The 15,846-nt window shown below is 47.6% G+C and overlaps 1 protein-coding gene across 3 annotated transcripts in view; it reads left to right on the top strand.

Annotated features, from left to right (window-relative positions):
• The window catches only part of SLC11A2 (solute carrier family 11 member 2), a 119,559-nt gene that overhangs the window by 51,941 nt on the left and 51,772 nt on the right, over window positions 1–15,846 (top strand). For all 3 annotated transcript variants that reach the window (XM_073576750.1, XM_073576751.1, XM_073576752.1), the window contains exons 7-10: window positions 2,669–2,739; window positions 10,037–10,104; window positions 13,543–13,698; window positions 14,402–14,560. In XM_073576750.1, the coding sequence (XP_073432851.1) occupies window positions 2,669–2,739; window positions 10,037–10,104; window positions 13,543–13,698; window positions 14,402–14,560 (454 nt within the window). The remainder of the gene's footprint in view (window positions 1–2,668; window positions 2,740–10,036; window positions 10,105–13,542; window positions 13,699–14,401; window positions 14,561–15,846) is intronic.

Consider the following 15,846-nt stretch of genomic DNA (forward strand, 5'->3'; position numbering starts at 1 on the left):
GGCACAGGGGCAGTGGTCGCCTCAGGAAGCTCGTCTCCCTATCAATCTGTTGGAGATTCGAGCAATACGGTTGGCCTTGCAGCAGTTCCAACACGTGCTAGCAGGATACCCGATTCGGATTCAGTTGGACAACGCCACGGCAGTGGCGTACGTGAATCACCAGGGGGGCACACGCAGCAGGGCAACCATGCGCGAGGTGGAACATGTGCTCCGCTGGGCCGAGAGGACCCACTCGATGATCTCAGCGGTTCACATTCCAGGCGTCGAGAATTGGGCAGCGGATTTCCTAAGCCGCCAGGACATCACGGCCGGGGAGTGGTCACTACATCCCGAGGTGTTCCAGCAGATTTGCCAGCGCTGGGGAACACCAGACGTGGACTTGATGGCCTCCAGGAAGAACGCCAAAGTGGGCGTGTTTGTCGCCCGGTCTCAGGATCCGCAAGCAATCGCAGCGGACGCATTGGTGATACCCTGGAACCAATTTCGGCTCCCATACTTGTTCCCGCCGCTGCCACTTCTCCCCAGGGTTATCAGGAAGATCAAGACAGAGGGGGTTCCGGCAATTCTGCTGGCCCCGGATGGGCCCCGACGGGCATGGTACGCGGATCTGGTACAGCTCATCGCAGACGTACCATGGCGGCTACCGGAACGACCAGATTTACTGTCCCAGGGACCGATCTGCCACCCGAACTTAGGGGCCCTGCGTTTGACGGCGTGGCCATTGAATCTTGGGTGCTGACCCAGGCGGGGTTTGGGCGCGAGGTAGTCGCGACAATGGTAGGGGCCCGAAAGCCAGCCTCGGCAAGGATCTATTATAACACTTGGAAGGTTTTCTTCCAGTGGTGTCGGGAACACGGGGTTCCGCCATTGTCCTTCTCGGTGCCCAGCATACTGGCTTTCCTTCAGTCTGGCCTAGACGCAGGTTTGGCGCCAAGTTCCCTTAGAAGACAGATATCGGCCCTGTCGGTCCTGTTTCAGCGAAAGATCGCTACCAATTTGCAGGTCAGAACGTTCCTGCAGGGGGTCGTTCATTTAGTACCTCCCTTCAGAGCACCATTGGCGGTCTGGGATCTTAATCTGGTCCTGTCGGTACTACAGGAGGCTCCGTTTGAGCCACTACAGGATGTTTCATTGGCATATCTATCCAGAAAGGTTGTGATCCTGGTAGCCATAACATCCATTAGGCGAGTATCGGAGTTGGGAGCGTTATCTTGTAGAGCCCCTTTCCTGACCTTTTTTAAGGACAAGGTAGTCCTTAGGCCTCCGCCACCTTTTTTACCAAAGGTGGTGTCCTCGTTCCATATTAATGAGGACATTGTGCTGCCTTCTTTCTGTCCAGCGCCAGTTCACAGGGTGGAAAAGGCGCTCCACACATTGGATCTGGTAAGAGCTCTCAGGAGATACGTGTCGAGGACAGCACCTTTCCGCCAGACGGATTCGTTGTTTGTGATCCCCGAAGGGCGCAGGAAGGGCCTCGCAGCCTCACGGTCAACCATAGCCAGATGGATTCGCCTAACCATTCAGGAGGCTTACCGTATTAGAGGCACGCCAGTTCCAGCTGGAGTAAGGGCGCATTCTACTCGGGCAGTGGGCGCTTCGGCACCAGGCTTCGGCAGAACAGGTATGCAAGGCAGCAACCTGGGCCAGCCTGCACACTTTTTGTAAACATTACAGTGTGCATACTCAGGCTGCGTCAGATGCGAGCCTGGGCAGAAAAATTCTCCAAGCAGCAGTGGCACACCTTTAAACAGGAAAGCATGCGGCTTGGATCGGTGAGTGTTATCCCACCCAGGGACTGCTTTAGGACGTCCCACAGTCTCTGTGTCCCCCAATGAGACTAAGGAGAAACATGGATTTTTGTGAGTACTCACCGTAAAATCCTTTTCTCCGAGACGCTCATTGGGGGACACAGCACCCACCCTGATAGCCGGTTGGCTCATACTTATTATTTAACATATTTTCTTGTTTAAGACAGGGTGATTCTTTTTTCAGACATATGATTTATTGCATTAAGGCTAATTTTTGTATGTCCTCCTACTGCTTTTGCACTAAACTGGTTTCCGCCCGCTATAGGGGCGAGGGTGTATGCGGTGGAGGAGGAGCTAACTTGTTTTTTGTATGCCTAGTGTCAGCCTCCAGACGGCAGTAGCACACACCCACAGTCTCTGTGTCCCCCAATGAGCGTCTCGGAGAAAAGGATTTTACGGTGAGTACTCACAAAAATCCATGTTTTTCACACATGGCAGCTTCCCTTTAACTGATCTAATGATCGATGTATGTTCATCAGACTATGAATTTGCATTTTTCAGTTTGGTATATGAGTTTGTCATCCTGAATGACAACCCGATGGTGTCCACCATGCGACTACAATCACTAGTATATAGCCTGCTTTATAATCCTGAAGGCTTGCAATGGAGCAACATCTGTGATAAAAACGATTGTACCCACTCACATTTTGATGACGAGAGGAATGTCTGTAATCCATGCGGATACATTGTGAATACTATTATGATTACTGTCGAGTAATAATGGAGACCGGAGGCTCGTTTCTTACTCCTCATTTAATTACTGTTTGTGGAACAAGTCCAGGTATTAGCAATGCTCACATGTTCCAGGTGGAAGGCAGACACTTAAGATTATCTGACGCCGTCTTGTCTTCTGTCTCCAGAATTCCATTATGGGGAGGAGTGTTGATTACAATTGTGGACACTTTTTTCTTCCTTTTTCTGGATAAGTACGGTGAGTAGAAGAACTAGACTTAGCAGTTCAATGTGTCCTGTAAAAATCTTTACATCTTTTAGAGCATTTCCACGTAGAAATACAGTTGAGCTCTGCTCCATCTCGGTGAATAGAGGCAGCCAGACACTCTTCACACTAAGCTGGTGCCACCTCTCTTTTGTTAGCTGCCTGAATGCGTTCTCCTATCACCACTGCAGTCCGACATATAGTACCGGTAGAAAAATTACAAAACAAAAAACTGTCCAGTGTCTCCTAAGAAATTGAATCAAGTGTGAACATGTGCCAACTACTGTGGCTGCAATACATACATCCCTAAGGTAGTGACCTCCTCAGTTAGCTGAGAGCTCCTCCCAACAGTCTAAGGCTGTGTTCACAGTCTTTTTACTGAGTTTTTGGTGCAGACAGTGGTCTGAAACTCCCAAGTTTGAGGATGATATTAGAGTTTCTGATGCAAAGACTCATAAACCCTCCATGTGAACACACCTCAAATTTAAACTGACAAACCCACCAAGTTTTTTTTTAAGCGAAACTTGCTTTTTTAGCGCCTTCAGTCTGTGTTTTTTTTTTTTTTTTTTTAATTCCCATAGTCTTGAAATGAACATGCCAGAAGAACGGTCAATATTCTTCTTTTTACCGCTTTGTGTCTCAACACCTGAAGAAGCATTTAAAACACTTTCAAAACACCGGATATAAGCTCAGCATCATGTTTGGACATTACAATGTACATGTTGAATTTTTGGTGTTTTTAAGGTGCTTTTTCAAGCAGATTTCAGAGTGGACCCACCTGAAAAAGATGTATCTAACACAAAGGATATTTTTAAATTTCTGTTACTTTTTACCCTTCAAATTTCTGTCTGATAGAAATGGTTGGGGTCCCATTGAAAATCAGGCTGCGACTGATGGGCGTAACATTTGGCCAGTTTGTATACCAAGTACCTTCTTTTCTTTATCGCCTTATTGGGGGACACAGAATACCATGGGTGTATGCTGCTGCTGCTGCTGCTAGGAGGCTGACACTATGCAAAACAAGAAAATTAGCTCCTCCCCGGCAGTATACACCCACCGACAGGCACTAGGCACCTCAGTTTGTGCTTAGTGTCTGTAGGAGGCGGACCGGGATCTTCCCAGATCCGCAATTAACCTTTCTTTCCTTTAGGTGTTCTAGTGGAACTTTTTAATTTTTTTGTCTTTCTTTTGCAGATTCAAGTCGGGAAACAGGGTGGAAGTTCACCCTGCTTTCCCATATCAGGCGGCTGAGCGAGCAGTGTGGCTGATCCCACATCGCACCTCTCAGTACGCTGGCAGGACTGTTTCCCATATCACCTCTCGGTGCTATGGGATGTGGACAGGTGGCTGGTCCTTGCCAAAAATCCTCCTCCTCACCCCTCTCTCGGGACAGGGCTGAGAGGAAGACGGCGATCGCAGGATTCCCCTCGTCATCAAGAGGTTCACGCCGTCTTCTGCAGGATGCGGGTACAGAGGACAGCGGCTTGCCACTACCCTTGTGGGGCCCCTGTGATCACCCTCTTCAGGGACAGCAGGTAAGTCCCTGTATGACCCCTTCAGCCCACAGCATCTCCTGAGGCTCATCGATGGAGGAACAGCAGATCTCATTTTTAAATTTCCCGCCCTCCCCCCCGCCTGACGGGCGCCGCTCTCATCAGCCGCGCGGCTCTCCATAGAGCCCAAGTGCTTAGGACAGGGTTTTTCTATCCCTGTCCTCACAGCTGGGCAGGTTTTTGTTCCACAGCGTCTGCGCACAGTACCTACATTCAGGTCTATTCTTCATGGGGCTGCAGTGCCGGCTTTTTGTACTTTCACTTTCGCTTTCGGCCTCGCTTTCAGAGCGCCTCCTCTCTCTCTGAGCGCGCTGTTCTCGCGCCGTTTTTAGCCCATCACAGGGCTCCTCTTCACTGCTGATGGGGTCAGATCCAATTGCGGCTCAGCCGCTAAGCTCCGCCCCCCGCCCACTTCATCGGACATTTCCTGGTTGTTCGGTCCTGGCTTTCTGCGCAGCTTGGGGGACACTTCAGCATTTCTGCTGCTCGCCGGAACTAGGTAGGCTCTGCTCCATGCAAAATATTAGCCCTCCTCCACAGTTATTCCCCAATTTTCGCAGGCCATTCAGCGCAGTCTTTTCCTTATGCCCAACCCTGCAGGGGTACTCTTGTTCAGGCCCACCGCTATTCATTACGCCTATGCGCGCTGTAAAAAGAAGTGGGCTTCGGGTCAGCCATCTCCTTTCTGCCTGTCCTGCAGTCCTTCGGCTATGTCGGCCTCTCAGGAGCACACAGATTCCCGTGATGAGGGTACGTCCTCTCTCCCAGACTGGGCCGTGGCTATGTCCCAGTCGGTTTCCGATCTGACCAAAGTCTCAGTCCCTGGTCCAGGTCTTAGAACGTTTGCCTCAGCTTTCTACAGCCACCGCTGCGCCGACCACCTCTCAAGGTGAGTCGTCCGCTCCTGACCGCGACCTTCAGAGGGACAGGCCGAGTAGGATTTCTAGGAAGCGTCTCCTATCGGGCTCATCCTCCAGTTCGTTAGGCCCATCTGCTTCACCCAGGTGTCCTTCTCTTTCTGAGGATGACCTTAGGTCAGACGACGATCGACAATCAGGGTCTAGCTCAGAAGCAGACGACATGTCTAAGACTCGAAATATGGTCGATAGTCTTCTTTCAGCTATCTTCCAAGCCCTGGAGATTAAGCAGGACAGGCCCATTACTCAGGAATGTTCTATACCATTTAAACGATCTAGGCCGCCACCCAAGACTTTCCCAAACCACCAGGAGTTTGATACGACTCTAGCCAAACATTGGGAGCACCCCGAGCAACGCTTTTCGGGCCGCAGGTATTTGGATGTCCTGTACCCATTTGAGGCTGATTTGCTTTCAAAATGGACCAAAGCCCCTGAGGTGGACCCTCCCGTTTCTCGCATAGCCTCTAAGACGGTTCTGTCCCTTCCAGACGGGGCATCGCTTAAGGACCCAACAGACAGGCAGCTAGAATCTTTGGCGAAGTCTATTTTTGAGGCCTCCGGCGCTTCCCTCTGCCCTATTTTCGCCTCTTCCTGGGTGGCTACAGTCATTTCGGCTTGGGCAAAAATTCTTCGCAGGGGCATCTTAGCAGCAGCTCCCAAGGATGAGCTGGCAGACCTAGCAGATCAGATTAATCATGCAGTTAAACACCTCTTAGCCGCCTCCTTAGATGCGGCCGGGTGCGTAGCAAGGGCTAACAGCAATATAGTGGCTGTACGCCGAGTTCTTTGGTTAAAATCTTGGAATGCGGATACCACCTCTAAGAAGTCGCTCACCAATCTGCCCTTCCATGGTTCTCGGCTCTTTGGGGCCAAGCTAGATCAAATAATTTCGGATGCCACGGGGGGGAAAAGTACTTCACTCCCCCAGTCTCGACCACGACGTTTTTTTAATAGAAAGGGTTTTCGGCCCTTTAGGCCCTTTCGTCCGTTCTCGTCCACAGAGAGATCGGCCCAGCAAGAGCGTCCGTCCGCTTCCAGGGAGCTGAGCAGAAGAAACCTTCTTACAAGCCCGCTCCCCGATGGAGATCTAGAGGACAATACTCCAGGTCGTCAGGTGCTCGTTCCGGCAGGTTTGCTTCCAAGTGACGGGGCCCCCCCACCTGGAAGTGTTTCCAGGGTGGGAGGCAGACTTTCCTTTTTCATGGACGCTTGGCTGTCGGTTGTCGACGACGCTTGGGTCAGGGAAATCATCGCATCCGGTTACAAGATCGAATTTTCGTCCCCGCCAGGCAGGAGTTTTTTCCTGTCGCGACCTCCAAGACAACGGTCCCACATTCCAGGATTCTTTCAGGCCGTCTCATCCCTTCTTTCCGCCGGAGTGATTGTTCCCGTTCCCTCAGACGAACGGTTTTCAGGGTTCTACTCAAATCTCTTCGTAGTCCCGAAGAAAGACGGCTCCCTGCGGCCAATCCTGGACCTCAAATTGCTGAATCGCCACGTGAAGATTCTTCACTTCAAAATGGAGTCTCTTCGATCGGTGATAGCCTCAATAGAGCCCGGAGAATTTCTCTGTTCTGTGGACATACGGGATGCCTACCTTCACATCCCTGTTTGCTTGCAGCATCAGAAATATCTCAGGTTTGCGATTAAGGAAAATCATTACCAGTTCACGGCTCTTCCCTTCGGCCTAGCCTCTGCCCCCCGTGTTTTCACGAAAGTGATGGCGACGGTCATGGCCATCCTTCGATCCAGAGGGATTCTCATCATTCCTTATCTGGACGACCTCTTAATCAAGGGCTCGTCCCGTCAAGACTGTCTCCTAAGTCTTCAGATAACCCTGGATACTCTCGTCCGTCTCGGATGGTTAGTCAACAGAGAAAAGTCCGTTCTCAGCCCCACTCAGCGTCTGACCTTTTTAGGCATGGAGTTCGACACGAACCTGGGCCGGGTGTTTCTTCCGAGGGAAAAATTTGCGGCTCTGTTCAAAGGGATTCGAGCCCTCAAACGGCCTACGCCCATTCCCCTTCGATTCTGCATGAAAGTTCTGGGGAAGATGGTAGCTTCCTTGGAAGCAGTGCCCTTTGCACAGTTTCACTTTCGTCCTCTTCAGCTGTCCCTCCTATCAGTCTGGGACAAGACGACGAGGTCCTTAGACCGGCCCATTCTCCTCCCTCTCAAAGTGAGGCAATCCCTCACTTGGTGGACGATGTCTACATCACTCCTCCAAGGGAGGTCCTTCCTTCCGCTTCGGTGGCAAGTCATCACCACCGATGCCAGCCTCCTGTGTTGGGGAGCGGTTTTTCATCAGAAGATGGCTCAAGGACACTGGAACCCACAGGAAGCTCGTCTTCCTATCAATCTGCTCGAGATCAGAGCGATCTTTCTGGCCCTTCTTCGCTGGCAATCCCTTCTCGTCGGCAAGCCGATCCGCATTGTCGGACAACGCCACGGCTGTGGCGTACATAAACCATCAGGGCGGCACGCGCAGCCACCAAGTCATGTCAGAAGTGGCCAGGATTCTGCGCTGGGCGGAACGTTACGTCCCAGCAATCTCCGCCGTTCACATTCCAGGGGTGGAAAACTGGGCAGCCGACTTTGAGTCGTCAAGGCCTAGCGTCAGGCGAATGGTCTCTCCATCCCTCAGTCTTCGATCAGATATGCAAGCGCTGGGGTTCTCCGGACGTCGACCTCATGGCATCTCGGATGAACCACAAAGTTCCGCGCTTCGTAGCCAGGTCCAGAGATCCTCTAGCCGTCGCTTGCGACGCCCTAGTAATCCCGTGGTCCCAGTTCCAACTCCCTTATCTTTTTCCACCTCTTGCCTTGATCCCAAGAGTGGTCAAGAAGATAAAATCGGAAGGCGTTCCGGTAATTCTTGTGGCTCCAGACTGGCCGAGACGGCCTTGGTATGCGGAACTGGTGAACATGCTCGCGGACGTTCCCTGGAGACTTCCGGACCGTCCGGATCTTCTCTCGCAAGGCCCCCTTTACCACGAGAATTCTCGGTCTCTGAATTTAACGGCATGGCCGTTGAGGCCGCAATCCTAAGAGAATAAGGTTTGTCCAGCCAAGTGATTCAGACGATGATCAAAGCCAGGAAGCCAGCCTCTTCCCGCATTTACCACAGGTGTTGGAAGGCTTTTTTCCGTTGGTGCGACGATAAAGAAGTTTTTCCAATGGCCTTTTCCATTCCGTCCATACTGGGTTTTCTCCAGTCTGGCTTAGATTCGGGTCTGTCTCTCAGTACCCTGAAGGGCCAGGTTTCTGCTTTGTCTATCCTCTTTCAAAGAGAGCTCGCTTCCTTACCGCAGGTTAAGACGTTCCTCCAAGGAGTCGCTCATGTGGCTCCTCCTCATCATTCACCAATAGAACCGTGGGATCTCAATCTCGTTCTTGGCGCTCTCCAAAAGGCGCCGTTTGAGCCCATCCAGGACATTCCTTTGTCACTTCTTTCATGGAAGGTAACCTTTTTGATCGCCATTACATCCATCAGAAGAGTTTCTGAGTTAGCGGCCTTGTCATGCCGTTCTCCTTATCTGGTGCTCCATCAGGATAAAGTCGTCCTCAGGCCCGTTCCTTCCTTCCTGCCAAAGGTGGTTTCCTCCTTTCACATCAACGAGGATATCGTTCTTCCATCGTTTTGTCCGGCTCCTTCTCACCCTCTTGAGAAGTCACTCCACAAGCTGGATGTTGTTAGAGCCTTGCGTGTCTACCTCGCTAGGACCGCTTCACTTCGTCAATCCGATTCATTGCTTGTCATTTCTGAAGGTCGGAGGAAAGGGCTTCCGGCATCCAAATCCACGATCGCTCGCTGGATTCGTTCTACCATTCAGGAAGCATACCGACTTCAGGACAAACGGCCTCCTCCGGGAGTGAGAGCTCACTCCACCCGGGCTGTGGCAGCTTCGTGGGCCGTTCGACACCAGGCTTCGGCTCTGCAACATTGCAGGGCCGCGACCTGGTCGTCTTTGCACACTTTTGCGAGGTTCTACAGGGTTCATACCCAGGCCTCGTCTGATGCAGTTGTTGGTAGGAAGGTTCTGCAGGCGGCGGTGGTGCATCGGCCGACCTAAGCCCTTCCTGTTCTTTCGTTCCTTATTGCTGTTCCCACCCTCGGGACTGCTTTGGAACGTCCCATGGTATTCTGTGTCCCCCAATAAGGCGATAAAGAAAGATGGATTTTTGGTTCTTACCGTAAAATCTCTTTCTTGGAGCCTTCATTGGGGGACACGGCACCCTCCCTGTTTTAAATTGTAACGTGTTGGGTCTTTGAGTCCCCTGTTGGGTTGGTACCTATGTTTAGAGTGTTCCGTTGCTTCTCCTACTGCTTTTTCACCAACTGAGGTGCCTAGTGCCTGTCGGTGGGTGTATACTGCCGGGGAGGAGCTAATTTTCTTGTTTTGCATAGTGTCAGCCTCCTAGCAGCAGCAGCAGCATACACCCATGGTATTCTGTGTCCCCCAATGAAGGCTCCAAGAAAGAGATTTTACGGTAAGAACCAAAAATCCATCTTTTAGGAGTATAGTCTGTATAGCAGCAATGCAGTTTCCAGTTCGCATATTCAGTCTTTCCATACATCTCGGTGCACACAGCGGCTGCTGCACTCCTTGGTTTGTAGAAAAGTGCCATTTTCCATGTCCCGAATGATCACGGAGTGACCGGAGCCTTCCTCTGTGCCTCCAGCCAGTCTGCCTGAGATGTGTTAATATTTGGCTTTGTTTTGACCATTCTGTAAATGTGTAATTATAACTGATTTATATCTTGAAAGATATATTACCCCGTCTTGTTTTTTTTTTTTGCGTAATATTTGTTTATTTGCAGGTTTAAGGAAGTTGGAAGCATTTTTTGGCTTGCTGATTACAATCATGGCGATAACGTTTGGATATGAGGTAGGTTGTACAATTACTGATGTGAACCTTGGCCTACTTAGTTTAATCTAGTAAATTATCAAAGTAACTTCCTGCAAAAAATCCGACTACTGCTAATCCATAGTTTCCATTCTAGAAATTGAGTTACTTAAAGGGGTTGTCTTGCCTTAGGGTACAAGTCTGCAGTCACTCCATGTGGATCCTCACATACTGTGCACTGTGAGGATTCTCTTCTGCTGGCGGCAGCCGTGTGACCACAAATATGCTATTTGCATACACGCGGTCATGTGCCGACTAGACGTCCACAGCCTGAATCAATGTAAGTGTATTACTAGTCGGAATGTGGCTGGAAGTCTGCACCTTGCATACGTACTTGTGGTCACGTGATTGCCTAGCGCTGGAAAATCCTCACAGTGCGCAGTGTACGCAACGTGAGGATTCACAAGTCTGCAGTCATGTAGGCTACAAGTCTGCAAGGGTGGACTGCGGGATAGAGTGAGCAGATTAGGCACACCAGATCTGTGCGGTTAACTCTTTAAATACAGTAGCTAATAGTGGTCTATGTCAACTGGTCATTCTCCAGCGCAGTTTTGAGCTGCCAATGCCATTGCTATCGCAAATGAAGGCCTAACAATGGCCTCTCATATACAGAAGCCTATTGAGCAATGCTTATAATAACAAACAAATATAAACTTAATTAGTATTTCTGTATCTAGAACAACCTGAACTGTACACCTACCACAATTTTTATCTCTCAATGTAAATAGCGTAAAACAAAACATTGAAAAACAGAGCAGAAATAGATATTTGTGTATTGCACCTCCCCATACCTAAAAATAAAAAAATTGTAAGTTCCTGAAAATAGTGCCATGGAAGAATACGTCATACAATTCCTCATACTGTTGTGTAGGCAGAAATAAAAAAAAAAAGGTTATGGAAGTACAAAAGAAGAATTTTTAATAAGGATATAATTTATATTTCTATAATTTATTCTGACCTGCAGAATAAATGAGATTTTTATGTATACCTCATAGAAAAGGAAATATAAAATGATCGGTGCAGTCCAAAATTATTCCGTTGAAAAGCTACATCTTGTGCTACAAAGGAAGAGGTCACATATTGTAGTTAGATCCCCCAAAAATGCAAAAGTTACATCTTAGAATTTGGTGGCACAAAAAAATGTATTTTTTGCAGGTGTATTTATTGTGCAAGAGTAATAAAAATATACTGCTATGTAAGTTTGGTATTGCTGTAATCATATTAACCTGCAGAATAGAGGTTCATTTACATGGACCGATTGGCGGCACAATGCTACTGTAGATTGTTGGTCGTTAAACCACTTAACGACTTATGAATTATGTACTATATGTCATAAGTTGCGTCCCTGCCTTGGATGCAGGCTTTCATGCTGAGTCCGCGTCTTTCCTGGCAGATAATTATCTGCCTCTTAAAGGGAATCTGTCACCTCATTTTTGCCCTATGAGATACGGCCACCGCCATCAGGTGCTTATCTACAGCATTCTGTAGATAAGCCCCCGATGTAACCTGAAAGATAAGAAAAAGAGTTAGATTTTACTCACCCGGGGGTCCAGTCCGATGGGTGTCGCAGTCCGGCGCCTCCCATCTTCTAGCAATGACGTCCTATTCCTACCTATTGAGGGCAGAGTAAAGTACTGCAGCGCGCAGGCGCCGGACCGCTCTGACCTTTCCCGCTGCCTGCACACTGCAGTACTCTGCTCTGCCCTCAATAGGCAGATATAGTATGCCTGCGCAGGAGCCGCAGCAGAAGTAAGCAGGAGGACGTCATCACTAGAAGATGGGAGGCGCCAGACTGCGACACCCATCGGAGCGGACCGCCCCCCCGGTAAGTATAATCTGACTTGTTTTTCTTTCAGGTTACATCGGTGGCTTATCTACAGCATTACAGAATGCTGTAGATAAGCCCCTGATGGCGGTGGCCGCATCTCATATTGGGAAAATGAGGTGACAGATTCCCTTTAACAGCCGCAAGTGGAGCTCCGCCAACAGCTGTTAACCTGTTAGATGCCGCTGTCAACATGCGCCAGCAGGGGTGTGCCATTCTATCTTCTTATTGCTGTGGCTGGTGTTCATAGGAAACCGTGATTTTTGCTATATACAATAACACTGCGGCATTGCTGTATACAACACAAATGATCAGACGATGGCTGCTTCAAGTTTCCTTAGAGGACAAACAAATGTGAAAAGTGTAAAAAAAAAAAAAATAAAAAAAAATAAAATAAAATAAAAAAGAAACGTTCTAATCACTCCTTTTTCCTTCAATAAAAATTTAATAAATAAAAAATACACACATTTGGGATCACTGAGTTCAGAAAAGTCCCTTCTATCAAAATATAAAAAATATCAAAATACCAAAATTGCAATTTTTCAGCCGTTGAAGCAGAAAAAAAATTTAACAGAAGATCAAAACATCGTTTCTATTCCAAAATTATATCAATAAAAACATTGGCTTGGGGCGCAAAAAAACAAGCCCTCATTCGGCCCCACATCCTGAAAATTGCAAACGTTTTTGCAAACTTCTGAATTTTTTTTTTTCACCACTTAAAGAAAACAAATACGAATGGTATCTGCATAATTGTACTGGCCTGTAGAATCATATGGCCAGGTCAATTTTACCATAAAATCAACAATGTAAGTAAAAAAAAAAAAATTTGCACTTTTGTTGTTTTGCCACACTTTGAATCTTTTCCCCTCTTTTCAATGCATCATATGATAAAATAAATGGTGTCATTCAAAAGTACAGCTCGTCCCTCTAAAACAAGCCCGCGTACGGCTACATAAAGTTATGGCCCTTGGAATAAGGTTCCCTTTAATAAGGCTATACAGTGAAGGTCACAAATGATTTTACCTCCTAGGATAAGTTGAATTAACTAACTAATACCAATTGATGTACCCTAAGGCTGTGTGCCCACGTTGCGTTTTTGTAAGCGTTTCCGCAGTGTTTGTGCCGGCTCAGACGCTGCAGAAACGCTTAAAAGAAGCTTCGAATTAATTTGCATGCATTTTTGGCTTTCTGTGCCAATGCATGCGTTTTTAAACGCTCAGGAATCGCTTAGCGGCTAAAAACGCAGCATGCTCATTAATTTCCGCATTGCTCCGCGTTTTTAGCCTTCCCCATTGTTCTCATAAAACGCGCGTCAAAAACGCGTGTTTTTTTTTTTTTGCAAGAAATGCGCTGAAAAAAGACGCGCGTTTTCTGGGAAGGGGATCGGTTTCCTGAGCGTTTAAAAACGCTAACGTGGGCACATAGCCTTAATGATGGCATTGAAAAATGCAACTTGTGTTCCAAACGTAGCTTGGTCCCGTTTACTGCTGAACATTTTCCCCCCTTTTGTAACATTTGATTATTTTGTGGTGTTAATGTTTTATTAGCACATAGGATCTTCATTTAATTTCCTTGTGATTTTTTTTTTTTTGTAGTATGTACGAGTTGGTCCAGACCAAGGACAGCTTCTTAAGGGCATGTTTTTTCCTTACTGTGAAGGCTGTGGGACCCCTCAACTTGAGCAAGCTGTGGGCATTGTCGGCGCGGTCATTATGCCTCACAATATGTACCTACATTCAGCCCTGGTCAAGGTATTTGCTTGATGTCTAAATACACAAATGTTTTTTAACATTTATATTTGTCGTTTGCTGTAAATGTGTTACGTGTCTGCGATTCATATCCTGGAACAATAAGCAGCGAAGTAAACGTTTTATGTTTTTAAATGTTTTTATTTGATTATCCATCACACGCTGCACTCTTCCTGTATAAGCAGTGTACTGCCATGTATTTCAACCTCCTGTTTATTTTTTCTTCAGCGCCCTCCTTGATTCCTAGCTCTCATTCTATATGTCATTCCTCTATACTCCGCTATTAATCCCATATTTCATCACATAACCAGCGCAATCCAGTACTCTCTGGCTGTCTCTCTGGCTGTCTCTCTGGCTGTCTCTCTGGCTGTCTCTCTCTGTGTCTCTGGCTCGCTGTGTGTATGTACATAGATATGTCTACTGTAGATGAGCAGTGCAGTTATTCAAGTATATACCCAATATGCCGAGCCACATCTGCATTGAGGGGGGCCGACGTTTGTCAGAAACCCCTCTCTATTAAACGTCCCTTTTTGACAGAACGTAATTCCTATTGCACTGACTTACCTGGTGTTGCTGTACAGTCCCTTTCAGTATAGTGTCCATTAAAGTCTCGTGCACTGGATGTTTCTCTGGTTTCTTGGTCCATTTTGCTGTCTTGTGTTTTATCCACTTCATTATATAACTTTAAGGTTTTTCTTCCTTCCAGTCCAGAGAAATAAATCGTTCCAACAAGAAAGAGGTGAAGGAGGCCAATAAGTATTTCTTCATCGAGTCGACCATTGCCCTGTTTGTGTCATTCCTTATCAACGTCTTTGTGGTGGCCGTGTTTGCCGAGGCCTTCTATGGAAAGACTAATGCAGAAGTGGTAAGGCCTATATGTACTGTAAGAAGGCAGCGCTCCGTCCCACCAGCCAGTAATGTGGAGCCGGAGCAGTGTCCACCTGAGCCTGTGGTGTAAACCATTATCTAGTCCTGGATGACTTATGTGAAAAATGGGTTAAAACCCTTAACCTGATGGTCAGATGCAGACTGCATGGTTTATTACTCTGAAGTGACATGAGGGTCTTAGGCAGTGATGGCCCCGTAATGTCCAGGGGATGGTGCCTCTGCCGTGAGTAATACACAGCGGTGCTCCGACTGCCCGGATCAGAGAGAATTCAGCTGTGCCGTCCTGGGGGAGAGGACGGGACTATACAGCTGCTATGTCCAGCAAGTGCTTCTGCATATCATGGGGGCACAATACTGGCATATAGAAGTGTGGCATTATAACTAAGCAGTATAGAATTAAAGTCCCCTTAACTAGAGATTTCTAGCTCCATTAAGTATTTTAAAAAAAAATGCTCAATGCCTTTCTTTATATATATGATTTGTTTTCTTTTAAATCTAATACATTTTACTTTATAAAGCAGATGCTTTGAGGAACCAAGTAGTGTATTAATGCTACCCAACCACGGGCACGAATTACAGCCCAGCTGTATGATTGTAGCCGGGGATGTTGGGCTCTGAAATGCTCCATCGGTTCAGAGAAAACCTAATTTGAAAATCCCTCTTGAGACTGTAGGGAGAGACAAGACTAGTCCGGCGCTGGCCCCGTCCAGCTTCTCCTCGCTCTGCTCTATTTCACAGGTCTGTCATGTGTGTAAATCCGGAGAGATCTGACCATTAACCAGAGCAGCACTGGGAGAATTCTAGTCTCTTCCTGTCGTCCCTGGCCGGCTCTTGAAACTATGGTGGAGCGTTTCAGAGAAAAATATACGGTATATCTGGCAGCAACCGTGCAACCAGGTTCTGATTCCTGCTGCATGTCGTTTGGGCAACGACTATCAAAATGTTCCCTTTAAAATAAATATTGCAAAATGGTACATGTACAAACTACAATTACAAGTCGATATTTCAGTGTTAATGCACAGTTATAAAATTCCTGAATGCGGACATGAAAAAATTATTTTATGTGATCTAAAACGGACCCAAAATAGTGCGACCCTAAAGGGAATCTGTCAGCAGGTTTTTGCTATGTAATCTGAAGACAGCAAGAGGTAGGGGTTAAAACACTGAATTCAAGGATGTCACATGTCAGGCTGTTTACGTACAGTGAAGGTTTTATCACCTGGTGATTATCATTGCTGTGACTAGCTGCCTGCAGGCAATCGT

Source organism: Dendrobates tinctorius, unplaced genomic scaffold (genome assembly GCF_039654945.1).
Source record: "Dendrobates tinctorius isolate UK_male_01 unplaced genomic scaffold, ASM3965494v1 ptg000051l, whole genome shotgun sequence".
In the NCBI taxonomy this organism is placed as follows: Eukaryota; Metazoa; Chordata; class Amphibia; order Anura; family Dendrobatidae; genus Dendrobates; species Dendrobates tinctorius.